General features: G+C 67.2%; 2 protein-coding genes across 8 annotated transcripts in view; both read left to right on the forward strand.

Annotated features, from left to right (window-relative positions):
- The window catches only part of MED12 (mediator complex subunit 12), a 33,859-nt gene extending 26,154 nt beyond the window's left edge, over window positions 1-7,705 (forward strand). The window contains exons 34-44 of one of the 2 annotated variants that reach the window (XM_019489202.2): window positions 283-418; window positions 579-740; window positions 943-1,317; window positions 1,600-1,747; window positions 1,902-2,107; window positions 2,635-2,715; window positions 2,952-3,169; window positions 3,801-3,960; window positions 5,667-5,855; window positions 5,951-6,032; window positions 7,336-7,705. In XM_019489202.2, coding sequence (XP_019344747.1) covers window positions 283-418; window positions 579-740; window positions 943-1,317; window positions 1,600-1,747; window positions 1,902-2,107; window positions 2,635-2,715; window positions 2,952-3,169; window positions 3,801-3,960; window positions 5,667-5,855; window positions 5,951-6,032; window positions 7,336-7,379 — 1,801 coding nt within the window. In that variant the 3' untranslated portion in view covers window positions 7,380-7,705. The remainder of the gene's footprint in view (window positions 1-282; window positions 419-578; window positions 741-942; window positions 1,318-1,599; window positions 1,748-1,901; window positions 2,108-2,634; window positions 2,716-2,951; window positions 3,170-3,800; window positions 3,961-5,666; window positions 5,856-5,950; window positions 6,033-7,335) is intronic. The other variant, XM_059732942.1, reaches the window with a different exon arrangement.
- Window positions 7,706-8,105: 400 nt separating this feature from the next.
- Window positions 8,106-26,949, forward strand: part of NLGN3 (neuroligin 3) — a 29,766-nt gene continuing 10,922 nt past the window's right edge. Inside the window, exons 1-4 of one of the 6 annotated variants that reach the window (XM_059732952.1) lie at window positions 8,106-8,231; window positions 18,448-19,188; window positions 19,997-20,056; window positions 25,059-25,118. In XM_059732952.1, coding sequence (XP_059588935.1) covers window positions 18,711-19,188; window positions 19,997-20,056; window positions 25,059-25,118 — 598 coding nt within the window. In that variant the 5' untranslated portion in view covers window positions 8,106-8,231; window positions 18,448-18,710. Of the gene's footprint in view, window positions 8,232-17,221; window positions 17,347-18,447; window positions 19,189-19,996; window positions 20,057-25,058; window positions 25,119-26,949 lie in introns of those variants that run through there. The other 5 variants (XM_059732953.1, XM_059732955.1, XM_059732954.1 and 2 more) reach the window with 5 other exon arrangements.

Below are 26,949 nucleotides of genomic sequence, written 5' to 3' on the forward strand. Positions count from 1 at the left end.
ACAGCCAGGGCCATCCCCATCCCATGGCTGTGGGGAGCTCTGAGCTCATCTCATGGCCAGAGGGCAGCCGACCTGCAGGACTGATGTCAGAGCTGGAGCCTGCAGGGACGGAGTAGTGAGCAGAGCCCAGGGAAGCACTGGAGAGGGGTTGGAGGATGAGTAACAGTGAGGCAGTGCAGGGCCTTTCCTCTGCAGCTCTCATGTCCAGGGGTGCTGCAGGACGGGTGCTGCTAGGGTGCTGGGGGTGTCTGTGCTGAACCTGGGCCTTTGTCCAACCCCCAGCGAGCTCTTCACCACGGTGCTGGACATGCTGAGCGTCCTCATTAATGGCACCCTGGCGGCAGACATGTCCAGCATCTCCCAGGGCAGCATGGAAGAGAACAAGCGGGCGTACATGAACCTGGTCAAGAAACTCCGGGTGAGGAAGCCAGGCCTGTGTCAGTGTGGCGGGTGGGGCAGGGGGCACAGCCCTGTTGAGTGGGGGGCGCCGAAGACCGTGATTGGCATGGTGGTGGGAGCATTGCAGGGTATTGTGCAGTGCTGTCCAAATGGTTGTTGAAGCCCCTGTATCTCTGCAGAAGGAGCTGGGGGACCGGCAGTCCGACAGCTTGGAGAAGGTGCGACAGCTGCTCCCCCTGCCCAAGCAGACGCGCGATGTCATCACGTGTGAGCCGCAGGGTTCCCTCATTGATACCAAGGGCAACAAGATCGCCGGGTTTGACTCCATCTTCAAGAAGGAGGTCAGTGGTTGCGCCAGGGGCCCACACTGCTGCCTGGAGGGTTGTTCCCTGTGCCCCGTGTTGGTGGTGCTGTGGCCTGGGCTGGCTGGCACTAGGAAACTGTGTGGTGTGACCATGCCTGGAAAGGGCAGGGTTGGCACCTGCTTGAGGGCTCTCAGGTGCAGCCTGTGGGCTCTCACGGATCCTCCTCTTCTCTTGGCAGGGCTTGCAGGTCTCCACAAAGCAGAAGATTTCCCCCTGGGACCTGTTTGAGGGCCTGAAGCACTCAGCTCCCCTGTCCTGGGGTTGGTTTGGCACCGTGCGGGTAGATCGCAAGGTGTCCAGGTTTGAGGAGCAGCAGAGGCTCCTGCTGTATCACACACACCTGAAGCCCAAGCCCCGCAGCTACTACCTAGAGCCACTGCCGCTGCCCCCTGAGGAGGAGGAGCCCCCCACACCCGTGACTCTGGAGCCAGAGAAGAAGGCCGTTGAGCCAGTCAAAGCCGACAAAGCCAGCTCCAATCCTGCTGCCTCCACAGAGGAGCGTAAGAAGAAACAGAAAAGCAAGAAGCGCAACCAATCTGCTAACAAAAGCGAGGTACCATGCCCTGTCCCTGGAGCAGGGAGCCATGCCTTCCCTTTCCAAGAGCTGGGTTGCTTCTGCCTTCCTGGGGCTGGAAGCTCCCCAGGTTCACAGCACCCGCCCCCATCCCTGCTGGAGAGGAGCCTGCAGCTGTGCTGAGCAGTGCTTGGCCCAGCCTGGCCTGGCCCTTAAGTCCCGGAGGCCCCTCACCCCTTCCTTCCTTCCTTCCTTCCTTCCTTCCTTCCTTCCTTCCTTCCTTCCTTCCTTCCTTCCTTCCTTCCTTCCTTCCTTCCACAGGACTTCATGCTGGGCCCCGGGCGGGTCCCCTATGGCGTTGGCATGCCCACTGACCTCCTGCACCACCAGGCAGGGAGCTCCATGTCCCGACTTGCCTACGGGCAGTCACCAGTGGGGCTCTACGCCCAGAACCAGCCTCTGCCAGCAGGTAGGTGGACCTGGATCCCTTCTGCCTTGTGCTCTTCCATGTCTGAGGCCTGCTCCATCTTGCTGGGGCTGCAGGGAACACAATCCCCTTGGGGCAGGGTGTGTGTGCCAGGATTAGCGCGGCAGGCTTCTGCAGTGAGATTGTCCCATTGCAGGGGGCCCTCGACTGGACACCTCCTACCGGCCGGTGCGGATGCCCCTGGGGAAGCTGGTGCAGAGCCGGACCTCATACAGCGCAGTGCTGCCCTCTGCCATGGGCAGCATGATGGGGATTGACCCTTCCTACAAGCCAACAGCTTATAGGCAGCAGCCGCCAGTGCCCCAGGGGCAGCTGCTGCGCCAGCAGCTCCAAGCCAAGCTGGTAAGTGGGAGCTGGTTGTGGCTAGGGGCATGGCCTCACACTGAGTACCCCTGCCCCCAGCGGGCCCTGGCTGTGCACTGCTCCATTTCCTTTCCCCAGAGCCCTTTGCCCTCTGCCTTGCCCCTGGCTGCAAGGGGGTGTTGTACAGCACCTGTCAGGAGGGGGCCAAAGCACATGCCGGGCACCAGGGCCCTGCGTCCCTGTCATTCCCAGCGGGGCCAGCTGAGCAGGGGCTGCTGACAGGGGGATGAGCTGGTGGATGTGGGGAGGTCCCAGGGGTTTCCAGACCAGCTGTGTGTGGGAGAGGGTGGGGATGGCTCTGTGGCACTGTGGAGAAGGAGCCTGGGTAGGAGGAAGGGTGGCCCAAACACGGGAGAGGGCACCCAGCTTGGCCTTGGCATTGTGGGGCCAGCACAGAGGCTGGCCCAAGCTCAGTGTTGGGCCCCATCTGGGGGCTGCCAGGAGAAGCCCCTGGTGGACACAGCCTGGTCCTAGCCTCCTGAGCAGAGCTTCTCCTGTGTTTTCAGCAGGGCCAGGGGATCCTGGGGCAGCCACAGGTGCGCCCGATGGCCCCCACCCCATCGTATGGAGCCCTCCAGCCCTCCCAGGTGAGCATGGTGCTTCTTGGGGAGGCTACGACCTGCAGTGTGGGCAGGGCACAAGTTCTCGCTGCCCAGCCCAGATCCAGCATCCCCTGGGGCCCTGTGTCCACGTGGTGTGAGCACCTGGGCAGGAGGGTGGTGCCCCCCATGAGAGCCCAGCACCGAGTGTGGTGGCCTCGTGCCCCAGGGTGGTGTGGTGGAGGCTACTGCCCCCTACCTAACAGGGCTTGCTCTCCCCGTAGGGGTACACACCTTATGTCTCACACATCGGCCTCCAGCAGCACCCCTCACAGTCCGGCACCATGGTGCCACCTGCCTACTCCAACCCACCCTACCAGAACTCTCACCCTGGCTCGACCCCAGCCCTTGTGGACCCCATTCGCCAGATGCAGCAGAGGCCAAGTGGCTACGTGCACCAGCAGGCCCCTGGCTATGGGCATGCCCTGAGCAGCGCACAGAGGTACCCCCAGCCTGCCACCCCAGGTGTTGTCAGGGTCCCCAGGGAGCTTCCCATCATCTGCCCAGCAGCCCTTGCAGAGAGGGGCTGGGGGAAGCCTGCTTCCAAACCCAATGCTGTGGGGCTGCAGGGCTGGGCCTGGTGCCCTTGAGCTGATGTCCTTGTCCAGCTCCTTGTCAGTGTCCCATGGAAGGGGATGTGATGTCTAGAATCATAGTGAAGCAGTGCTGGAAGGGACTTCCAGAGGTCATCTAGTGGAAGGTGAGAGATGGGCGTAAGCCTAGGGACGAGGGGCAAGATGAAAAGGGAACCATCGTGGATTTGGACCTGGCTGGCAGATTGTCCCTGGGGTGGGGCTTGGGGCTGGATCCTGCCAGAAGCCCCTGGAGGAGACGGGCAGCGCCCCTTCATTCCCCACTGGGCCAATGGATGCAACTGGGATTGGTCCTGAGGGGTGGGGCAGGGACCTGGGCTAGGCTGGTACAGGAACCCAGAGCAGCCTGCCTCAGGTGCTCCCAGCTGGGCAGGATAGAGTGGCTGGTCCTCGTGCCTTGGGTTACCTGGAGCATGAAGCTGGGCCCAGCCTGGGGCTCCTTCCAGGGGCAGTCTCTGATCCCAGCCCCTCACTCCCTAGGTTTCCACACCAGTCACTGCAGCAGGCACCCATGATGGGCGGCATGAACCACATGAGCACACAAGGGGTCCCCACCGGGATCCGGCCCAGCCAGATGCTCCCTGACCAGCAGCAGCAGCAGCAGCAGTACCTGAGGCAGCAGCAGCAGCAGATGCTGCGGGTGAGTGGGGCCCACTGCACCATCCTGCCTTTCCTCATCACCGGGAAGCCAGATGTCAGGCAGGGGAAAGGGTAGGCTGCACATCCCCAGTGCCTTGCTGCACCTGCTAGGGACAGCTCTGGCACTCCTGCATGATCTTCTGAGTGCAAGTCTCCCCTCTGTTCCCTGCTGGAGCCCTGCTTGGTTTGTAGCAACCCCCGGTTATACAGAAGACAAGGGCAGGCAGGTAGGAAGGTCCCCCTCCCCCTTTCCCTGCCTTCCTGGTGCCACTGAGCTCTCGATGCTGGCAGGCCTGGCTCACAGATCAGTCCCACTTGGCTGTTAACAGAACCCCGCCTGACAGGTACGTCCCTGCTGCAAGCATAGACAAGCCCTTGGTGTTGTTCAGCGTGAAGTGTCCAGAGGAGGCCTTGGTGCAGCCTTCAGTACTGCCTTTGACAGCTGTCCCCAGCCAAGAGAGCCGGTGGCTGATGTGCCTTCTGCCATCCAGCCTGTGCCTTTGCTCCCCTCAGCGGTCTCTTGTGTAAGCTGTAGAGCAGCCAGTGCTGTATTCATCCTTGGAAAGCCATCCAATGTAGTTCTGGTTGCACAGGAGCTCACCAGGTGCGGCGGTGGAGAGGCGCTCTCCTCCGGATTTTACAGGAGGCTCATGAATAATAGATGCATGGCCCAGATGGCACAGGGACGTTGGCATTAACACACCTGCTCCTTGAAGAGAAGCCCATGGAGAATTGCAGGGGAGCATTAAGTGAAAGAATGGACTTTCTGAGCTGTTGAGCTCCAGTGAGTTGTGGTCTCCACGTGCCATGAAGGAATGCAGGTCGTGGATGCCTCTGAACTCACTTGGGGGTTTTGTCCTTGCGCTGAAGTAGGTTCAGAATTCTCCCCACCAATGCTCTCAGTAGGCCCACTGGACTCTGGCTGTGGTGCCAGTGGCAGCACAGAGGCAAAATTGCTCTGTAGCTGGGGTCAAGCTGATGGACAGGGCAGGCAGTCTGGGCTATATGATGAGCACAGGACAAGATGGGCAGGGCCCCAAGGCCGCTGAGCCCAGATGGCAGCCGACTCTGGCAGTTCCAGAGTCTTGCTGTTCTGGGTGTCCCTGGCTCTTGTGCCAGCCAGGCTCTTCTGCCCAAAGAGCTTTCCTCCTTCCCTGCTGCTTGCACCCCATCTCTGCTGGTGCAGGTGGGAAAAGCAGTGGCATCCCCTGCAGCCACTGCGCAGGCTCTCCATCCTCCTAAATGTCCTGACAGCCCTTCGTGTTGCTCTGAGTCAAGTCCCCTTTCCTTGCTGGAGGTGACCAAATGCCTGCAGCTTTCCAGAGAGGACTTTCCATAACCTGCACCATGGCAGCCCCAGCCCTGTTTCTGCTGGAGATGCCCAACCCCCCCCCCAGCAGTGGCTCGGGGTTCCCTGAGATCAGCCAGCACCCGAGCTTCCTCCTCTGGCCTTAACCAGCTGCCCCTACCCAGCCGCATGGGTTCTGGTCACTCACTGTCTCAGAGACCTTGTGCTTCACGGAGCTCATGTCACAGCTGTGTTGGCCCTGCTGCAGCCTCCCTGGGACTCGGCAAGCATCAGATGGGCTTCTGAGGCCACGGGCAGCTCCCCGCCGCAGGTGGTGGCAGGTCTTCCCCCAAGCATGCTCCAGGTCCGCTGTCCTGCAGGGTGCCCTGACAGTCCCTGGGCTTCTGTCTTTGCTGCAGCAGCAGCAGCAGCAGCAGCAGCAGCAGCCGCAGCAGCAACCACAGCAGCCGCAGCCGCAGCAGCCGCAGCAGCCGCAGCAGCAGCCACAGCCACAGCCGCAGCCACAGGTGCCCTCAGTGGCTCAGCCACAGGCACAAGGCCAGCCCCCGGGGCTGGGGATGCAGGCACTACCTCCTCAGCAGCCCATTGTAAGTGCTGGCACATGCCCCCCATGACCCCCTCCTGCCTGCTGTGTCTGGGCAAGACCCCTGGCCCTGCATGACTCACCCTTCTCTCTCTCTAGTTTCAGCGCCAAGGCCTCCAGCAGACACAGCAACAGCAGCAGACGGCTGCGCTGGTCCGACAGCTTCAGCAGCAGCTCTCCAGTAAGATTTAGCTTCCCAGGCGCCTCCTCTACCCTTGTCCCTGCCCCGCCTAGTGCCCTGTTCCTGGAAGTGGTGCGCTGCATGGGGATCACAAGTGCAGGCTGGGTCCCAGGTCTGTCCGGGTGCCGTAGGTGTTTACGGAGGCAAGGCTGCTGCAGAGAGGGCCTGGGCTGTCCGTGCAGGGCAGCTCTCCCAGAGGGGTCGGAGCTGCCTCCCTTGGGGTCTCACTAAGTGGCGGTTGCCTCAGCACTTGTTGGCTTCTGCTGGGAATGGGTTGTCCTGCTGGCTAGAGCACTCCTGTCTGTGGCCTGCTCAGCGTGAGACCTCCTTGCTGGCGCTGCCCCACAGGTGGCCGAGCCCTGCAGGTGCAGGGCAGCCCCCAAGCTCCTTGCTTGTCTAGGTGCAGTGCCAGTGATTTGATCTCATGAGAACAGCTGTGCACCTGCTTGACGTGAGCCACATCCTACAGGGAGGCCGTGCACAAGCCAGAGCACGCTGCCCTCATCCCAGGTGGGCTTCCCCTTCAGCGGGGCCCAGCCTGCCCTGAACCCTCTTTCCCATCACCACATCTCCGTGCAAGCAGCCAAGCAGATGGCAACTCCATACCATGCTCAATACCATGCAGCCGGCACACGGATGCCACTCTTGAGGGTGGGACAGGGCCCAGACAGCAAGAACAGGCAGGGCATGCAGGTGCCTGGTCATGGGCCTTCTGCTCCTGGCCCCACTCTCTGGCCTGGGCCACGGCAGGGGGTGGATGGGGCACCCTCAGCTGCAGCTGCTGAGCGGGGGTGGAGGCTGCCCTGCTCCACTCAGCGCTGGCTGGCTTGCCATGGTCCAGGCCCTGGCGGGTCGGCTGTGGACTCTCGTGTTCTGGCCCTTCCCGGCCAGCCTGTCCCAGAGGTAGGTGCACGGTTCTGGGGCAGACCCGAGCTGGTCGGGAAGACCCCCTTCGTTTGTGGGGAGCACGGAGAGGGGGGCTCTAAGGTAGCTAGGAGGGCACCGGGGCAAGCAGCTTGGTGCCCCTGAGCCGTGCACCCCGGGCTCCCGAGCATCATGGGGCAGCCCCAAGCCTCAGACTTGGAGTTCAAACAGGTGCCCAGGGCCCACAGCTGTGCTGGCCTCCAGGCTCCCTGGCAGTGGTGCCCAGGGGCACGAGGCTCGCGGGTACAGCTCCCACCCCCGGCAGCTGCCTTCTGCGCCTGGTGCCATCATGCTGACTTGGGAGCTGGGCTACTGAGCCCCAGGCCCCCTGCCCTCCCAGGCCAGGACCTACGTGACCCTCTGCCCGTCTGATCCACAGATACGCAGCCCCAGCAGAGCAACAACCCCTTCGGACGCTACTGAGCCACAGCCCTGGGGCAGGAGCCCCGTGGGGGCAGGCCGTGCCCAGGACCACCCGCCGGCGCTGGCGCGGCCCGTGCCCCTGGGGACGGGGCCGGGGCCGGGGCCGGGGCCGGGCGCGCCGCGTAGGGCGGAGGTTTGTACTGCAGCACGCCGTGGCGCCCGGGCCGCGCCTGGCCAAGCCTCCCTCCCACCTGGTTTCAGTTTTTACTGAGTTTTTAGTATTTTTGGTAAAGCGATGACCAAGACATTGTAAAATTTTGTACTTTATTTATACCGGATGGAGCCTGTACTGCAGAGGTCTCGACAAATACAGAGCTTACTTTGCAGCCGTCGTGTCCTGAGCCAGGGCCCCCTTCGTCACTGCCGCCCGCGCACCGTGCGCCCTGCTCCGGGCCGCCAGAGCGGCACAGCACAGCTCCGGGGTGTGCCGGGCGCCGCGGGGAGAAGGCGGGGGCGAGGGCGAGGGCCGCCGTGTCCCGGCCCGGGCGCGCCCCTCGCGTGGCAGCGGCGGCCGAGGCCCCGCCCCGGGTCCCGGCCCGGTGCTGCTCAGGGCTGGAGCGGGGGGCCGTGCGGGCGGCCCCGGGGAGGAGCGGCGCTGCCGGCCGGGCGGGTGGCGGGTGGCGGGGGGGGGGCGGAGCGGAGCCGGCGCCGAAGGGGTTAGTGAGCGGGCGGCCCCTCCCCCGCGCGTCCCCGCACTGCGCGCGCCGCGCGCTCCCGGGTGCGCGGGGTCGTGCGGGCGGAGCAGCTCCAGCGGCCGCGCCGGCACCGCAGCCCCGCGCCCGCACGGACACCCGCACCGGCAGCGCCGCCCGCACGGACACCGCCCGCCCGGCCCCGGCCGCGGCCCCGCGCGTGAGTGCCCCCCGCCCCGCCCCGCCCCGCGGGGTCTCTCCCGGCTGGCCGGGCCGGGCCGGCGGGGGGCGGGGGCGGCGCGCTCCGTGCAGCCGGTTGCCATGGCGACCGCGTGAGTGGGGGATTGTGCGGCGTCCCCCCCGCCCCCGGCCCGCCGCGCCGCGCCGCGCCCCGATGCCGGCCGGGCCCGCCGCCCCGCACCGCGCTGGGCCCGGCCGCGCCTCATTGGCATGCGGGGCCCGTCGCGGCCGCACGTGCCGCCCGCGGCTCGGCCTGGGCTGCGCCGGGCGGGACCCGCCGCCGCACCGGCCCGTCCCCTGCGCCCCAGGCCGGCGGCGGCGGCGGGTGCCCGCCCGCCCCAGGGCCCGGCTGCAAGGGGGAGCGGGGCGGTGGCGGGGGCCCGGCCGCGCCCGTCCTGGGTCGCCCCCACAGCCAGGTCCGCGCCGCGGAGCCCGGCCTGGCCCTGCGGTGCCACCTCGTGCTCGTGCTCGTGCTGGTGCTGGCGCTGGGCAGCAGGGAGGCCGGAGCGAGCCCGTGTTTCTCGTCTCCTCCGGCAAGCGCCTGTGGGACCCAGCCGTGGCCCCGGGCACCCTCGGCCCAGGGGGCGGGGGCGGGGGCCCGCAGCGGGAGCGACTGCAGCCTGTCGGGGCCGAGGCTGGGGAGCGTGGGCAGCTTCTCCGGGCCGGGGGGCAGGGCCGCGGCTGCGACGGGCGCTGCGAGAGCAGGCCCTGGGCTCTGCCCTGCACCCCCGGCCTGGCGGCGCGGGCTGCGAGGCGCGTGGGGCTGGGGCCACGGAGGCCTCTGTTCCCCGAGCAGGGGACGCTCCTCTGCCCTGCCTGGCACGGGGGAGCCCCGGGTGCAGGGCCCAGCCTGGCGCGGCGGAGGCCGCGTGGTCCCAGGCGCAGCCACGGTGCTGCGTCAGCGCAGGGCAGAGCAGGGCGAGGCGTGGAGAACGGCTGGACGGGCTTGCGCAGGGCTGGGAGTCTTGTGGCCGGGCCCGTGGCCTTTCCCTGCATGTGGCATGGGTCTGGCCCGTGGCTCGGGTGGCCGGGGTGCGTGAGGAGCTGCGTCGTGTCCTAGCAGCGTGGGTCTGCTGCGGTTGCGTGGCTGCAAGGCACGGCCGGCGTGTGCAGGGCAGTCCCAGCAGCTGGTGCCTGGTGGTGCCAGTGGGAGGGAGAGGAGCGGTTCCAGGTTTGGGCCGTGCTAGGCCCGGCAGGAGGAGGGCACCTGCGATGGCAGGACAGCAGGAGATGCTTGGTGAGGTGCTGGCCACGGCAGGCCCGCTATCCTCCAGCAGGTAGGCCGTGTGGCCTGGGCGTCTGCACCCCGCCGGGGCCTGGGGTGCTTCCCCTGCCCGGGCTGGGTCTCTTGGCTGCAGCTGCTCCTTCTCCCCAGGTCTTCGCTCTGTGGCCAGGGCTGCCACGGGACCAGGCAGGCAGCGTAGGGCACCTGTGCCCGGGTGCAAGGGCACGCTGCGCTCCGTGTGGCTGGTCTGCGACGTGCCCGTGTGTGGTTGTGCTTCTGCTGTCCCGAGCTGCCCAGGGTCGAGGGAAGCTGGAGGCTTTCCCAGCTGCACCAGGGCAGGAGCTGCTCGGGGAGGCGACGGGGCAGGAAGCATGGGCGTGTCCTCCCAGAACGGGGCAAGGTCTCTGCAGCCTCACCCTCCGGCCCCGTGGCCAAAGCGCCACTCACACAACCGCAACCACGCGCCGGCCTGCGGACATCACCCCCGAGTGCCACCACGCACCAGCTCGAGCTGCATGTGTGGCGAGGGCGCACCTACCGCTGGCCTCTCGCGTGTGTGGTTGCCATGGCTACGTGCATGGCTGGAGCGTGTGGCTGGTGCCGGATTCCAGAGCGCTCGTGGGGTGGCCATCCCCTGTGGCGCTGTGGCAGGCGTGTGCAGTGACCCGGCGTGTCGGGCTGCCCCAGGCACATCAGCAGGCGTGGGAGCCCTGGGCCATCTCCACCCGCAGGTGGGCAGGAGGGCGATGGACAGTGTTTCAGGGGGCCCCAAGTGCCAGCTCCCAGGTGCACCTGGCTCCAGGGTCACCCAGGAGAGTGAGGTCAGCATCGCAGAGCCACAGAGACCAACGTGGCCATCAGCTGTGGAAGCCCAACCCACGCTGCTGCTTGGGGCTCTGGGGTGCAGGGGTCCACAGAGGTGCCCTGTTCTTACGTGGGCAGTGGAGACTCGGTCTCTTGCATGGGCAGCCCTGTCCCCATGCCATCCAAACTGGTCCAGTTGCGCAGTCCCTGGTGTACAGTGTCTTAACCATGTGCCCCGGGCAGTCCCAGCCCTGTCTGCTTGCTGTGGTAATGTCATGTTCCCCAGCCATGTGCTTGCTCGTGGGCTGTGGTGGGCAGCGTCTTCCAGGCCTGCCTGGGAGTGTGGCACCTGGGCAGTAGCCCACGGGTCTGGGGGCGAGAGGGGCAGGGTCCCGGGTGCAGGCCGACATCCCCCAGCTGGGCACCATGTGCTGCGGTGCAGAGCCGCCCTCCCTGGAGCAGCACTGGGGTCACCGCTGCGCATCTCCCTGCTTGGCTCTGGGCACAGGGGCTGTTGTGAGGGCACCGCCTGTCCCATGTCCCTGGCCTGTCTTGCACACATGTCCCCTGCTGTGGAGCATCTGGGGCAGGGCAGGCCTGCATGGGAGGGCTTGGGGCCGGGCCGAGTGCTGCTCCCGCTAGAGATGGCCCTGTCCCTGGGTGAGCCATGGGGGAAGGTGGCCAGAGCTGCTCCCAACCCCCATGAACCTGGCTGCCCTGGCAGGGCCTGGCATGTGACTCAGTGCTCACTCAAGGGCCAAAGGTAGAGCCATGGGCCTGGCAGACCAGGCTGCCCGGCTCCCTGCCTCTGGCTGGCAGTGTGGCCGCAGTCAGCAGTGTCTGCTGGGGCCTGGCGGCCTGGGCCTGGCTACCGAGCTGTGCTGGGTACACGAGGCAGCCTGCCTGGCACCTGGGCCGGGTCCTGGAGCTCGGGACAGTTGCCTGCCTGCAAGTACAGAGCAGCTCCGGCTTGCTGAAGTGCTGGCTGCTCGGGTGGCTGAGGACTGAGCGGGGAGCGGGGCTCCGGGCTCGTCTCCCTGCCTGTTCCCCGGGAGGTGGGAGCTGCTCTGGCCGTGCTGGGCCTGGGCAGGAGGCCCCAGGCAGGGCTGCGAAGTGAGCCCCTCCCCAGGCGGAGGCAGAGGGAGGGGGAGGAGGGGAGAGACGGCAGGGAGACTCCCCCGCCACCTGCGTCTCGCTCAAGGGCACACGCGTGTGAAATGCAATTTGCAGCTGAGCGGCGGCTGGCAGGGCCTGCCCCGCGTGTCCTGCTGCTCGCGCCGCTGACGTCACCGCAGCCCCGCGCCGGCTGCTGCAGGACTCGTCTGTGCGAGGGCTTGCTGGGTGGTGGGCGCTGGGCTGCGGTGCTGACTCCCCAAGGCCCCTGGCAGGCCCTGCCAGTGGCACGCTGTCCTCGCAGCCCTGGGCCTGAGGCTGAGCGTGGAGCTGCCAGCCGGCTGGCACGCACTGAACGCCTGTTGTGAGCCCTCTGTGGCACCCTGGTCCTGGCCCTGGCCCTCGGACCTGGGAGTGTGGGCCCGTGCTCCTGGCCCTGCCCCATGGAGGGAAGCGGGCAGGCTCTGCCTGTGCTGCGGCCAGGTGTAACAGCCCCCTTGCTGCCCACAACCAGGGCTTCCCACCAGTACCCTCATCCCCTGTTGTCCTGGGGTTGGGGGAGGCCTTCCCGGTTCTGCCATGCGGTGAGAGCAGACCTGTGCTCTCCTTGCGAGGCCCACCATCTCCGGGGCTGGCCCCTGGCCCCCAGCCCCAGGTCGAGCGGGCCATGGCAGGTGGGACGCGTGCCAATGTGAGCACGACAGGAGGGCCCCAGGGCTGTGCGCTGGGCAGAACCTGTCCCAGGTCTGGCACTGGGAAGTGCGAGGTCGGACGGGGCAGTCGTGGGGGCCTGGTACAGGGTAGGGAGCTGCAGAGCATGAACTCCTGCTCTCAGCCAGGGGCTGCAGCTCTGGGGGGCAAGGTGGGGGGTGAGCCAGGGTGGCGGGGTGCTGCTGTCGCAGGGTGCGGGGTCCAGGCCTGGAAACTCTGGAGGGGCCTGGTCATGGGGCTGGGGACTGTGGCGCTGGATGGGTGCCTGCTGCTGGAGCAGCACAACCCTGCTGGGCACAGGATACCCTCTGACCTTTAGTGTGTGACCCCCAGGAGGGCTCCTATGTTTAGGGCTGGCTAGAGCACCCCTTCAGCAGGATTGGGGCAGCCTGCTCAGGGAGCCCAGACGCACCGAGCTGCCAAGCACCTCGGGTGACGACCTCAGAGCAGGTGACCAAGGTGCCCCCCACCCGCCCTGCTCCTCTGCTGCAGATGGGGGAAGGGGAGCAGCTGTGGCCTGCAAAGCCCGAGCACTGCCCGTGCAAGGTGTCCCGTGGGTCCGTGCTTGGCTCGTGGCAGTGGCAGGGAACTGATTGGCCTGATGGAGCGAGGGAGCCCCTGATTCTGTGGGCAAGGACAGGTGGCACGGGCGGGGAGGTGGCCATCACACAGGCATGCTCTGTGCACACTACTGTTACTGGAGCTGGGTGTGTGCCGGGCCTCGCACGCACAGCCGGTTAGTACCATATCTGAGCGTGACACCCTTACAGCAGGCTGGCCCCATGTACATGTTGCGCTCAGCGATGCCTGCGGGTTTGCCTGTGAGTCTGGGCCTCTGGTGCTTGGTGATGTCTGTCCACTCCAGCCACCACCCCCGCCTCCACATCTGGTGTACGGGGCGTGGGCGGGCATGCAGTGTGCTGGGGCATGGGCACGTGGTGTGTTGGGGCATGGGCGGGCATGAAGTGTGTTGGGGCATGTGCAGGATGTGGGTATGGGCATGAGCAGGCATCTTTGCAGTGTGGACAGATGTGGTATGCTGGGGTGTGTGTGGGCATCTGCTGTACAGGGCATGGGCTGTGGTGTGCCAGGGTTTGGGGACTTTCCAGGCTCTGCCTCAAACCTTGTGTTGCTGCCTTTGCTCTTGCCCTGACCAGCCTGGGTGTAGCCCCAGGAAGGTGAAGGCTGCCCTGGCAGCGCCTGCCACAGCCCAGAGAGGGAACCAGCCCCCTCCATCTCTCCGCAGCTGGCTGAGGAGCCCCGAGCATGCCCGGCAGGTAGGGCACGCGTGCTCTGGAGCTCTGCCCCGTGGTGCTGTGCACAGCAGTGACCCGGGAGCTGCCTGCAAGGGGACAGTGCCGTGGCACGGGGCCTCTGCCGTGGCAGGCAGATGTGGGGGCAGAACCTCCCCGCCCTGCCCGTGCCCGTGCCTGTCCATGCCCAGGCACCCGGGGTTGCGCTCCTTGGCAGTGCTGAAGGGACAGCTCCCACCTGTGCACGTGGAGCGCCTGCCGGGCTTGCCCTGTGAGCGCACCGGGCAGGGCCTCTGCTGGAGGCTTGCTGCGGCGTGGAGGGCCCAGGGGCTGGCCATGTGCTGGCCTGGGTCCCTCAGGTCCCTGCCTCACCCTCTTGCGGGTGGCTGTGTCGCTGCCCTCGGCTGATCCCGGGGGCTGCGTGGCCTGGGTCAGAGCCCCAGCCTGGTCCCAGTGCATGGTGGTCTTGGGAGGGTTTGCTTCCCTGCACCGCATCTCTGCTCCCCGGCAGCACAGGCTGGCACTAGTTATGGTGGGCCCAGTGCCCTGGCTGGGGTCCTGGGGCCACAAGAGCCTCAGCCATGTCTGGCCCTGGCCCCAGCTCCAGCCCTGGCCTCACAGGGTGGGAGCGACTGTCCTGCCCGATGGCAGAGGCCAGGAGGCTGGGGCATGCCGAGGCATCAAGGGGTCCCTTGGCAGGCTGAGATCCTCCTGGCCTCTGCAGGCAGGGGGAGGCTGCAGGGCCCACACCCCAGGCTGGCCTCCCCAGAGACCTGGGAAGACAGTTCGCAGGAGAGACCCGGGGCAGCTTGGCCTGCAGGAAGCACCCCTGCATGCACCATCAGTGCAGCCCCTGGGGCAGGAGTGCCGCGGCCACTGCCCGTGCTCTGGTCTTCCCAAGTTGCATTGTGCTGGGGCAGGTGGGGCCGGGCTGGGAGCCAGGCTCGGGGAGGGGCAAGATCGCCTGTCGGTCCATTCCCGGCTGTTCTGAGAGCTGCCCCCATGGGGAAGCGTGGGCAGCGTGTGGCCGTGTGCAGACACAAAGACGTGCCTCACGCCCATGGCAGGGCAAGGGGAGGCTCAGCAGCCCCTTGTCCCTGGGGAAATGCTGTGTTCCCTCTTCCTGGGTGCAGGAGTCCCATCCTGCTGTGTCTGAGCGATCTCCATCCTGGACCATCAGGGCTGGGACCACGAGCCTGATCTGCAGGGTGTGGGAGCTGCGGTAGCTGGTGGAGGCGGGTTTTGCATGTGCTGCTGGGCCCTGTGCTAGTGGGGGCTCTGGCCCGGGTGCGCTGCGTGGCTGCAGACCAGGCCAGGCGGCATCTCCTCGCTGGCTGGGGCTGGCAGGTCCCCATGGGTGGTGCTGTGTTTGTCATGGGCAGGGGACCCTCCTGGGGGTGCTTCTGACAGAGGGACCAGGCCTGCAGGCGGTTCAGAAAGCTTCCCGCACCCACGTCACCTCCGCTGGGTTCGTCCTGGGTCCAGCCACGTTGTGGTCCCAGCTGGGCCCGGGGCCCGCCTGGCGGCAGTGATGCAGTCGTTGGCAGGAAAGGGCCAGCAGACGTGTGGCATCTTGCTGCTGCTGGCACCAGAGCCCCTGTCACCTGAGGAGCTGCCCCCGTGGCTGAAGCACAGAGTGTCTGGTGGAGGAGTGGACGGCTCCTTGCCCAGCAGGACAGCTGGCTGCTCTGGGCAGGAGCAGGGCACGGGTCCCAGGCTGGCGCTGCGTCCGCTACTGCAGCCGTAGAGCCGCTACATCCTTTCCCCGGACTGCGGGCAGAAGGGCCTGTGCCCGGGGCAGGGGGCTGCAGCGTGGAGTCGAGAGGGTCCTGGTTGTGCCCTGCAGACAGACCCGTTGGCAGCGGCTGTGCCAAGCACGGCCATGTTCCTGGAGGGCAGCCTGGCTTCCTTCCTGGGGACAGGAAGTGTTGGCCTGCCTTCCTGAAGACCAGCAGTAGGGGAATGGCAGCCATCTTCACTGAGGGCAGCCCCTGGCTTCTCCAGGGAGACAGCAGCCATCTTTTCCTGAGACATGGCAGGCGAGGTAGCCCATGCCTGCAACCCGGCTGGGGCTCGCCTGCAGAGCCGTAGCCGGACCCCGCTCAGCCGCAGATCCACCTGCAGCGTGCTCGTTGCGAGCAAAGCCCCGAAGGGCCTGTGGGCACCGGGGGTGGTGCTGGGCTTATCACGGGCTGCGGGATGGCATGCTTGTTGGAAGGGTTGAGCCGCGCCATCTGCCCACGAGCTCCCCGCAGGGGAGGGCGCCTCACGGCTGCGCGGACGGTGGGAGCTGAGCGCCCAGTCCGGGCCGTCGCAGGCTGCTGGTCCCAAGGTGGCGGGACGCAGTCAGGGCCCCTGACAGCGCCACCTGCCCTGGAGCGATGCAGCAGATGGAGAAACAACGAGCACGTCTGTGGCAGTCGGCGCCATCCGATCGGCGGCCTGGTGCCGGCACACGGGGTCACTCCCCGCTGGCGGGAGCCTCGCGTCTACCCCTCGCTCCAGGCGTTGGGGCTCATCCCAGCACTGACGATGCCTCTGCTCATCTGTGGTCGCCTGGGATTTCCGTGGTGGCTAAAGCTGTCCCGAGCCCTGGCCAGGAGTCCTGACGGCCGCGGCCCGGGGGTGGGAAGGGCTGGGCAGCGCGTGCTGGCGGAGGCTGTGCTTTAAGGGCAAGTTGGCAGCTGCGCTGCCCGGGGGAGCTGAGCTTATGGCTGCTCCGGGCTCCCCTGCAGGTGAAGTGCGCACTAACGAGCCGGCCCTCGTTTGCCATTGGCTCAGTGGTGTCGAGGGCTTTGCCATGAGGCTGGTGCCGGTGAGGGGAGCCCAGCCGGGGCCTCGGGCTCCTTCGGCGTGCAGGGAGCGGACGCAGTCACACACCCCGTACCTCAGAGCTTGCTTGGGGGCCGCCTGTGAGGCTCCCTTGGCGAGTCTGCAGTTGGCAGCACCCACGGCCAGTGAGTTCAAGCAACCCATGGACCTGAAGAGCGGCCACGCTCCCCGCAGGCCTCGGTCAGGCGCAGCCCAGGCCGTCTGAGTGGTGGCATCAGACATGGGGACAGAGCCGAGCCACGCTGGGACGGCCCTCCTGTCCTGGGGGAGTGGGCTGTGTGCGGTCAGAGGGCAGGGCAGGGCCTGCTGGGGGCACAGGTGGGTCCTGGGGAACGTGGCTGGCAAAGCCGGGCTGCAGCCACTGGCCCTTACCTGGGCTCAGAGGCTCGCTCCAGCCCTGCTGCCCCCGGGTCTGCCCTCCTCCTGGGGCTGCAGCTGCGCGGGAGGCTCGTGTGCCAGGACGGGCCCTGGCGGTCCCTGCAGTGCGGTGGGGGCAGGGTGGGGGGTGCACTGCCTCTCTTCTCACCCTGGGCATTGATTGATGTCTTTGGCATCACCCGATGCGGCGGCCTCTGGGCCTGCCAGGGCCTGGCACGGTCCCGCTGCGGGGCTGCAGCTGCATTCCTGGGTGCTCTCGTGGCACCGGTCTGCCAGCATGTCCAGGCCCATTGCGCTCCCTGGGTGCACCGGAGAGGTCGGCGCTGCCTGGGCTTGCGTCAGGGACCAGCCGGTGTGCAGCCACGTGGGGATGCTCCGGGCAGCCCAGGGCCTCCTGCCGGTGCCCAGTGCGTGGCGGCAGAGCCAAGCCATCAGCCCTCTCTGAGCCGGGGGTCGGCCAGTCCAGGCAGGGCTGTGGTGCAGGCAGCCTAGCCTGGACCCCCTCGTCGCCTCCAGGGTGGGCGGGCAGGCACTGGGGTGGTCCCAGGCCCGAGCCTGCAGCCAAGGACCTCCCTCTGCCCACGTCCCTGCAGCAGCAGTGGAGGAGCCGAGGGGGAGGGGGCCGTTACATAAGGACCAGAGGCAGCGGCAGAGCAGAGCGAGCAGCATGGAGCAGGGGGAGGGGACGGCAGAGCTGCAAATCCTGGCGCCTCCTGCCCAGCCTCCCTGGCGGAGGATGGCAGCTCGGTGACACGCACCTGGGCCTTCGCCTCACCCACGTGGGTGGCTCTCTGCAGGCCAGCGTGGGTGGGAGGGGGAACGTGGGCTCCTTGCCACCCTGCTGTGGCACTGGCCCCAGGCCAGCCACGCTGCCCCACTGGCACTGGCGCTGCCCCATGCTCCCCACTGCAGCTGCCCTGCTGGCCCCGGGCTCAGCACCAGCCTGTGGGGGCAGCTCTGGCAGGCAGCTGCCGAGGGGCTGAGCAGCAGGCAGAGAAGTGCTGGGGGAGTGCGGGGTCTGATCCAGCCCTGGATGCAGGGCTGCCTGGTGCGGCTGGGGATGGCTGTGGCTGGGCAGGCGCCGCGCCCCAGCCCCAACAGCCACCTGCATTTCCCACGCCCCCACACAGCGCGCCGGGCACAGGAGAGGTCAGTCTGTGCAGGACATGCGCCTGAGCGGGGCACAGCCTGGCCGCACTGGGGCAGGGTGGGGTAGGGGTCTCCACCTGCACCCCACGCTGGCTGCGGGTCGGGGGGAGAGCGTGGGGGCCTGGGGCAGCTGGACACGGCGTGGCACGTCCAAGGCAGGCAGGGCCATGGCACTAGGTGCCCAGCACACCAGGCTGGAGCCCAGGCTCAGTGCCACCTCTCCTATCCCTGGCGAGCCCAGTGGAGGCTCCCCGGGGGTCGTCTCCATCCCTGTGCGTGAGGCTGCTGCGTCCCTTCTGTTGGCACTGCCTGTCCATGCGTCTGTCTGCACGTGCCTCTCTGTGTGCATCAGCAGTCCCCTGCCCATGGGTCGTCCCATGCACATTCGGGTGTGCGGTCCCTGCCCAGCTCTGGAGTGCAGGATGCTGGTCGTGCTGCTCTGCATTCGCAGACCCTTGCGTCTGCCACCCTGGGCGCTGGGTGCCAACCTCCTCCCTTCCACGGCACACAGAGGGTGCAGGGCCTGGTCCTGTTGCATGCCTCGCTGTGACCCAGCGCTCCCACTCCCCTGGTGCCCAGCCAGGCCGGGGGCTGGAGCAGAGTGGGAGGCCATTGGGGTGGTTAGGCATTCCCCAGCCACTCGCTGGGCATGGGCACTGGGCTGGTGCAGGTCTCTGGGTGGGGGACACAGCTGCTCACCGTGGCCGCTGACTGTCCCCTTCTCTCCACAGAGCCGTGGATCCCAGTTGGGCAGCTCTTCCTGAAGGTGCTTGGCAGCCAGCAGCCCCGTGGCTCTGAAGAGGCAGCCAGCTGCCCCCAGATCACTGCAGCCATCCTGCCACCCTCGTGGGAAGTGCCCGCCTGCCCGGGCCCCCCAAGACCCTGTCTCTAGCTGCGCTGGCGGGTGGCGCCGCCCCGCACCTGGCCGCGATGGGGACTCTCTGAGCCGTGGACGCAGGCTTCTGGCTGGGTGTGGTGCCGCTCCTCCCAGACGATGTGGCTGGCTCCGCGCCAAGGCCCCGCCACGTCCCCTGGACTCCCCGCGCCTGAGCTGGCGGCGGGCCGGGGCCTGCGCCTCGTCCTGGGCGTGCTGAGCCTGGCCGTGGTCGTGGCGCGCCTGGAGGGGCAGGCCTACTCTCCCACCGTCAACACACGCTATGGGAAGCTACGCGGCGTGAGGGTGCCGCTGCCCAGCGAGATCCTGGGGCCTGTGGACCAGTACCTGGGCGTGCCCTACGCGGCGCCGCCCGTCGGCGACAAGCGGTTCATGCCCCCTGAGCCGCCTGCGTCCTGGTCGGGCATCCGGAACGCCACGCACTTCTCGCCCGTCTGCCCCCAGAACATCCACAGCGCCGTGCCCGAGATCATGCTGCCCATCTGGTTCACCTCCAACCTGGACATCGTGGCCACCTACATCCAGGACCCCAACGAGGACTGCCTGTACCTCAACATCTACATCCCCACTGAGGACGGTGAGTGCCGGCGGCCGGGTCCCGGGGCGTGGGTCTGCCGCATGTGGCCGCCGTGGCACCTGCAGCATGGTCTGTGTGTGGATGCGCGCGCTTCCTCTGCCCACGCCGCTTGCCCTCGCTGCCGCCCCTGTCTCGTGCTCTCCCTGCCCCGTGCCTCCCCCGCCCGCCATGGCTTCCTCACGGCTCCTCTCTCGTCTTGCTCAGTCTGGACCGGGCTCTGACCACAGATCTGGCGCTGAGGGCCAGGTGCTGCCACAGGTGGCCTGGCCGTGTGCCCCGGCCCAGGGCGGGCTGCCGCTGGTGGGGAGGAACACTCCTGCTCGCTCGCTGGCTCTACTGGGATGGGGGCCCAGGAAGCGGGGCTGGCTGCTCTCTCCAGCCGGGGACCCCAGCGCAGGGCAGGGCCCAGCCAGGGCATATGGGGACATCTTGCTGACTGGCGCTGGGTAGGGTGGGGCAGGGGTGGGGGCACCGGGACCAGCCCCTTTGTGGTGAGGCGGGTCGGGCGAGCCGGGCGCCTCCTCTCTAACCTTCTCTCCTGCAGCAGGTCTCCAGCCAGGACAGTAAGTAGCAGACGAGGAGGCAGCCCCCTCCCCGGGCCGCGGCCGCCTCATTACAGGGGAGCTGGGGGTCCGGCGGGCAATGCCACCCGGCGCCATCCCACCCAGGGCAGGGCTGAGTGTTCCTCCCGCGGCGGGCACCCCCCCGCCCCGCCCCTTGGTCGCCCGGGGCGCGGTCGTGCGTACGTGCATGCCCGCTGCGGCCTGTGGAGCCTCTGTTATTTTGTAGTCTTTTATTCATTTTACAGTAAAGCGGATTTCCAAGGAATGCGCCCGAAAGCCCAACAAGAAAATATGTAGGAAAGGAGGTAGGTAGCAAGCCGGCCCAGAAAGGAAAGAGAGAGGGAGACAGGGGCCCTCCGCTGCCCGGCCTGCCACGTGCTCCTCAGCCTTCCTCCACCTGCGGTGCAGCCCCCGCCCACCCGCCTGCCCCTGCCTGTCTGCCCCTCCGCCTGCCCACCCACCGGTCCCGCTCCGAGGGGCCTCCTGGCCGTCCCGGCTGCGCGATGCTCCCTCGCCAGGGCATGGCTGGGCCGGCGCCGGGAGATCGGTTCTGCCGCCAGCTTGGACCAGGGCAGGGCCAGGCGCATTCCCAGGCCGTCACCAACTGCCACTCGCAGGGACAGGAGCCGGGGCCCGGGGACGGGAACGGGGCGAACCGAGGGGCCTCGACATCTGTGCAGCCTGCTTGCCCCGGGTGCCGTGGTGCCAGGCCTGCCCGGATGTGCCTGTGCCTGGGGGTCCCCAACACGGCACCTAGGTCCTGCCGGCGGTGCGGGGGCCTGCCCCCTGCACCTACATGTTGGTGCCGGCCTTGCCTGCCCCGGCACCCAGGCTGTCTGCCCGCTGGGCCCAGCCAGGCTCCGGGCTCGTGTGACCCAGCCTGGTCACACACCGCCTGTGCTCTGCACCCTGCCGGCCTGCCCAGAGGCTGCATCCTGCAGCAGGGCTGGGACCGTCTGGGTCCCATGCCGAGGGGTTGTTCCCACCATGGTGCAGGGAGGGCCCTGGAAGCTCCTGGAGCTGTCCTTGTCCCAGCCTGCCCGGCCTGCAGCCACTGTGGTCTGCGCAGTGCAGGCCCTGAGCCCAGGCTGCAGCTGCTCCCCCAGAAAGCCGCAGTGACAGCTTTTCCCAAAGGCAGGGGTAAGCAGGGTGATGTGCATGGCCCTGTGCAGCTGCCACATGTGAGGGCTGGTCCTGCCCTCACCCACCTGGGCTCGGGCACCTGGTGGGTGGTAGGCAGGTCCCAGCACCTTCTACCCATGCAGCTGGCTTTGGCGCGGGCCGGGTCCTTCCAGTGCCGCTGGTGCTGTGGTTGGCTGCTTTGCTCTTCCTCCCTGGTGCTGGGCTGGCTCTTCCCTCCGTCTCCCAGCATCGGGGCTGCACACTAGCAAGTCTCTCCCATGCCTCCCAAGCAGGCAGCCTCCTCTCAGGTGGCACCAGCTCCTGGTCCTGAGCAAGCCGCTTGAGAGCCCTTCTTCCTGCTGCCCCAGCCTCCACTGCCTGCCAGGCATGGCCCCTGCCCCAGGGGAGCTGCTGTGTGCCATGGGACCCAGTGCAGGGAGGGGCTGAGCAGGGGTGCAGGGCTGGCATCCCTTGCAATGCTGTCCATCACGGACCAGGGGATTCTGCACTGCCGTTGGTGAGCAAGGCCCTGCTGGGCATGTCCAGACCCGGTGGGCTAGCACCAGGATGGAGCCAGGATACAGGTGTGGGACCTGTGCCTGGACGGCTCGCGCCTGAGCCCAGGAGGGCAGGCAACAGGCCACATGATCCCAAGCCTCCCACAGAGACACTTGGGGGCTGGTAAAGGCACATTGCTCCTGCACCAGGCCCCCCAGCCCGGTGCTGACCTCTTCTGCGCCCATGACGTGCTGTGCCGCGAGCATTGTTCTGTGATCGTAAATGGATGCAACCCCTGCTCAAGCAGGGGGACATGGCAGCCATTTCCATAGAGGAGGGAGATCGCCTTCTCTCTCTGGCTGCAGAGAGCGGGGCACAAGTTGCAGCACAGCAGGTTTACACTGGAGTGCAGGAAAACATCACTATAGTGCAGGGAGGCCGTGAGGTAGGTGCCAGGAAAGCTATAGGTTCTCTGTCACTGGGGATGCTAAAAGAGCTTGGACAGGGACTGGGCAGGGATGATCTAGGCATCACGATGCCTGTGCTCTGCTGTGGGGATCTTCCTGGCTTTGCTGGCTGCCACGTGGGACCGGGAGGGAATTCCTTCCCCTCTTGCTGCTACCTGTGTCAGGGGTTTTCTAAGCCTTCCCCAGAGGCACTGGGTGCTGCTGCAGCCCAGGCTGGGGATGGGACTGTACCAGTGCTCCTGCCGGGACCAACCCCACAGGGTCCTGTCTAGAGGGTCTGCTCCCTGCGCTCAGGCTGAGACCGATGCCAGATTTGGGTCAGAAAAGAATTTCCCCCTGGTCAGATTGGCCGGGCTGGGGAGGGAGTTGCCTTGCTCTGTAGCCTGCACGGCCTCTTGCTGGAATCTCTCGAGTGTCTTTGCAGCAGCAGGACATTGGCCGCTGTGGTCCCCTGCTTTCCCTGTGGCAGGTTTGGGTGCAATGTCTGTGCTGTGTCAGGGTTGGCCGTAGATTTATGAAGAGGTTAGACGATGGGTGTGCCTGGCCTGGTTTGGACAGGGCTGATCCTGCCTCCGGCAGGGGCTGTGCTAGTGACCGCTGGAGGTCCCTGCCAGCCCCACGGCTCAGTGATTCTGTACTGCACTTTGTACAGGAGCAGCAAGCAAGGTGCTGGCGGGGCAGAGCCCATGCGAGGTCCTGGGGGGATGGGTAGCAGAATGGGCCGGCTGAGTCGGACCGGACCCCCCAGCTCTGATCCCACCCTTGACCCGGGGCTCTCGGCCAGGGTCACTGCCCTTGGGGGCACAGAGGCTACACGTGAAGCCTGGCACAGGTGAGGCAAGTGCTGGGGCAGCAGCCGTGTCCCACTGCAGTGTCTTGGCCCATGCAGGGCTGTCTGGAGGCAGCACTGCAGCCCCTGTGCTACCGGCTCTGAGAGCGCCAGGAGCATGGGGGAGGGAAAATTGTCCCTGTCCCTGTCCCTTGCCTGCAGCCTCAGCACCAGCCTCTCCTGCCCCCTTTGGCAAGCAGCCTCCCCTCCCTGCACCCTCGACCCCCCCACAGCTGGGTCTTTTGTAGCAGGCTTCAGGCTGTGACCGGACAGATGAGCAGGCTCTGCTCTGCTCCGGAGTCTCCTTGGGGGTCTGGCCTCCACCATTGCATGCTGCCATTCTCGCAGTTGAAGGGCAAGTGCTCAGGGCTGCCGGCCCTCGTGGGGACTGGGGTGCCTGGGCCAGCCGCACGCAGCCAGAGGCCTGGGACTTGCTGGGCTTCCCACCTGTCCCAGGGCCGAAGGAGCTCTAGGCCACGCGTATAACCGGGCAGGTGTTGATGCGTTCCTAGTGAGGTTTGAATGCAAGCCAGTGCGCGGGGAAGGCCAGTGCCCTGGGCCCATCCACCTGCAGTCTGGGGTCTCGCCCCCACCCCCGCAGCTCTGTCCTGCCTTCTGCGCTGCAGGCACCTGGGTTCACAGGAGTCAGAGAGGGAAACCTGGCAGCAGCAGTGAGTGAGCTGCCGGCCCAGGCAACTTGTAGCACGGTACCAGGCAGCCTGTGTGCCCTTGCTGCACGGGGTCCCTGGGCCTTGCTCCTCTCAGTGTGAAGGTGGGGGGTGTCAAGCTTCCTCCTGTGCCAGTTGAGCCTACCTGGCACCAGGCTCCCCTGGCCAGGCCACAGGGTCACCTGCTCTGGGCTGCCACAGGCTGCGGGCCCCGTGCGGAGCTGAGGCTCCCCTTGCCCCAGTGTCACCAAGCAGCGCGTCTGTGCTCTGCACACCGGCTTGCCTCAGGATGCTTGTGTGTGCTTCCAGCACGCAGGGCTGTCCGCATGCACCACGCAGCGGCACAGCCTGCCTGCCCTGTGCAGCTGGTCCCAGCAAGCTGCCTGCTGCAGGCGCCTGGCCCCTGCAACCTACTGGGCACCAGCAGTGACTCTGCAGCCCTGGGGCTGGCACAGCATCCAGGAGCACCGCATCGGCTGCGGTCTACAGGGCACAGGCTGCTGTGGTGGAGGGTGTCTGCATCCAGAGCTCAAGGCAGGGACTGATCCTGCATAGGGGGTGGCAGGCAGAGGGAGTTGTGGCCCAGGTGTCAGGGTGGGGTGGGCAAGTTGTGGAGCTGACCTGGCTGGGGGTCCCTGGTCTCACAGGGGCCCTCGGAGCTGTGGCTGTGCCCTGCTCTGTCTGGAGCATGGGGGGAGGCTTCTCCCTGCCCTGCTGGGGCTGACCGCCCCCTCTCCCTGTGCTGGACAAGGCAGAGGCAGCCCCAGGGCAGTTCGGGGAGCATTAATCTGGTCTGGGCCCAGAGCAGGGGCTGTGGTCAGGCAAGGGGAGCTGGGGGCAGAGACCTCCAGCCCATCTGCCTGTCGGTGCCTGACTCCCTGTGACCCCACTGTGCCCGGCACAGGCCAGGGGAGGGCAGGTCCTGCTGATGCAGTGCAGTGCGCCCAGGACACCCAGGGGGTCTGGTCCTAGGCCGTGTGCCCTGGGCTGCATGAGGTGCAAGAGAGGCTCGGGCGCTTGCTGCCGCCACCCATGCACCTGTGCATGCAGGCAGGCAGCCCACTGTGAGCAGGCCCAGCACCTGCAGCAACGGTCATGTGGGTGGGTGGGCACGTGCCAGCTGCTTGCACATGGGCCTCCTGCTGCTCTGTGCCCGAGAGACGTGGCACCACCTCTGCGTGCACCCCGGAGGGCTGGGGCCTGGGCAGCCGGCGCCTGGAGAAGAAAGACGCTTCTGGCCCAAAGTGGGGGCACACAACGTGATACTTGGGTCCTGACCATGCGAACCCATGCGGCCGGCCGCCCTCTGCCCCAGCGCTGGCTGAGCACCGTCTGTGGAGCGGAGGGCAGCGGGCGCAGCATGTGGCGCTCGGGAAGGAGAGGCAGCCACAAGGGCACACGGGAGGCGGGTATGTGGGCAGACGCCTGGGTAGGCCTGTATGCAGCAGGCTCCACGGCCCTCCTGCTTGCGTCCAGAGTGGCCCCAGCCCATGGCTCCTGCCCCTTCCCCAGGCCACGACCCAGGTGTGCAATCCCTGCAGGGCGAGGGGCCTGGGCGGGCCAGCAACTGGAGGTGCCAGAGCCCGGGCGGCTGGAGAGGTGCCGTGTGCGAAGCCCGGCGGGCGGGCGGCGGCCCCGTCCCTGCTGTCTCGCTCTCTTTGAATTCTCTTGTTTTGTGTTCTGTTTTCCTTTCCTGTTCTGTCTCCTCGTGTTTGGTCCCTAGGAGCCAGCGCTAAGAAACAGGGCGAGGACTTAGCCGATAATGACGGGGACGAAGACGAAGGTATTTCTGTGCTCGAGGCTGCTGCTGCTGCATGACGCGCAAAGCCAGCCGTGTGCTCGCCGCTGGCGGCCGCCTGGAGCCCCGTCTGTCTGTCTGTCTCATGGGGCTGCACAGCTGCACGGGGCGGGCGGGCAGGCTGTGCAGGGCACGGGGGCGCTCGCTCCGTGGCCCGGTCTTCTCGGGGCAGCTTGCAGATGCCCCACCGCTCTGCCTTCCCGCCAGCCCAGGCTGCAGGGAAGCATGGCAGCTTGTGTGCAGGCGTGGCCTGCAGGCCCCGACACCGCACCCCGCCTGGCCTGGCCCGGCCCAGCTCACCTTGAACCCCATTTTGACCCAACAATGCCTGCGGTGAGCAGGCACCCCCCTCCAATCCCCACCACTGCCATCCCCCCTCGTCCTGCACAGCGTGGAGAGCAGGACCCGCCAGCCTAGGTGGCAAAGCATGGCCCAGCCTGGGGCCGCCCACCCGGCTCCCACTCTCGCTGCCTCCTGTGCTTGGCTGTGCTGTGCGGTACCACGGGCTGGCAGCACAGCCAGGTCTGGTACCGTGTTGGCATCGGGTCTGGTGCTCCAGGCTCCAGTAGCCAGCCGGAGGGCTGTGCTGGCCATGCACTTGGCTGCCAGGGGGTGTCCCAGGGCCAGCCTGTGCATCCTGGCGTGCTGGGGCTCCTGCGCTGTTGCTGTCGGGTGCACCTCCCGCAAGCATCACGCCCAAGACAGCTGCAGGCACCAGTCAGTGCAGTTCTCGGGGCCAGGACCACTGTGTGCAGGCGTGCTGCTGTACAGAGCTGACCGGTGAGGCCCCAGTGGAGCCGGGAGCTGGGCACCGGGAGAGGAGGGGAGGGGCGGGGCAGGACCCCCCAGTATGTGGCTGTAGTTCTCCGAGGGAGAAGGTGCAGTTGCTGAGGCCTGGCTGCCAGGCCGGCTGGCACTGCCCTTGGGGTGCGTGTCCTCGTGGGTGGCGGCACCGATGGGATCCGTGAGGTGAAGGCACAGGGGTGCCCTAGGAGCAGGGACCAGCCAGGGGTCTCCTCCGGACTCTGCAGCAGCTCAGCTGGGCCCAGGGGGCTGCAACTGCCCCTGCACGCTCAGCCATGACACCAGGGCTGCAACTGCCCCGGGAATGGCTAGCAGGGAGCAAAGGCTGGGGGCGGGGGTGGGCCGAGGGCTGCAGGGCATGTGACCCCACAGCGCTACTGGTGGGGCCCAGAGGCAGCAGGGCTGGATGAGCGCTGCGGGCAGGGCATGACGTTGGCACTCGAGCCGGGGGCATCAGCCAGGCCAGGCTGGGCAGAGGTGACCGGATGCAGGCAGGGGCAGGCCTGGGGCCATCTTCCGGTGTGAGCTACTCTCAAGCAGGGTGGGGAACAGGGCCCTTGGGCAGTGCAGGGTCATGCCGGAGCACTTTGGGCTGCGCAGCGCCCGTTGGCTCTGAGCAAGCCTTGGTGCCGGGGTTGGATGGGCCTCAGGCAGCTTGGGCTGGGCCAGGGCCAGGGCCAGGGCCAGGGCTGCTGAACAGTGCAGTCAGGCTGGGGCTGCTCACGGAGGTTTAGCAAGCAGGCAGGTTCCCGCAAGCGCAGCTCCGGCACAGACCAGGCCCTGGCACTGCCAGGTGGCCTGGGGGCTGGTCCAGACCTGGGAGCCGGGGGGTGTGGGATGCTGAGGCACGGGACCCCCCGGCAGGCATTGCTTCACTTGGGAAGCCTCAAGCACCTGCCCCTCAGCCCCCACTATCCCTGGTCCTGTCCCGGTGACCCCGGGCACTGGCCATCACCTCCGGTGCATGCACGTGTGGCAAGGCCTGTGGACACATGGGCAGTGCTGGGCAGTA

Source organism: Alligator mississippiensis, chromosome 8, assembly GCF_030867095.1.
Source record: "Alligator mississippiensis isolate rAllMis1 chromosome 8, rAllMis1, whole genome shotgun sequence".
Taxonomy (NCBI): Eukaryota; Metazoa; Chordata; order Crocodylia; family Alligatoridae; genus Alligator; species Alligator mississippiensis.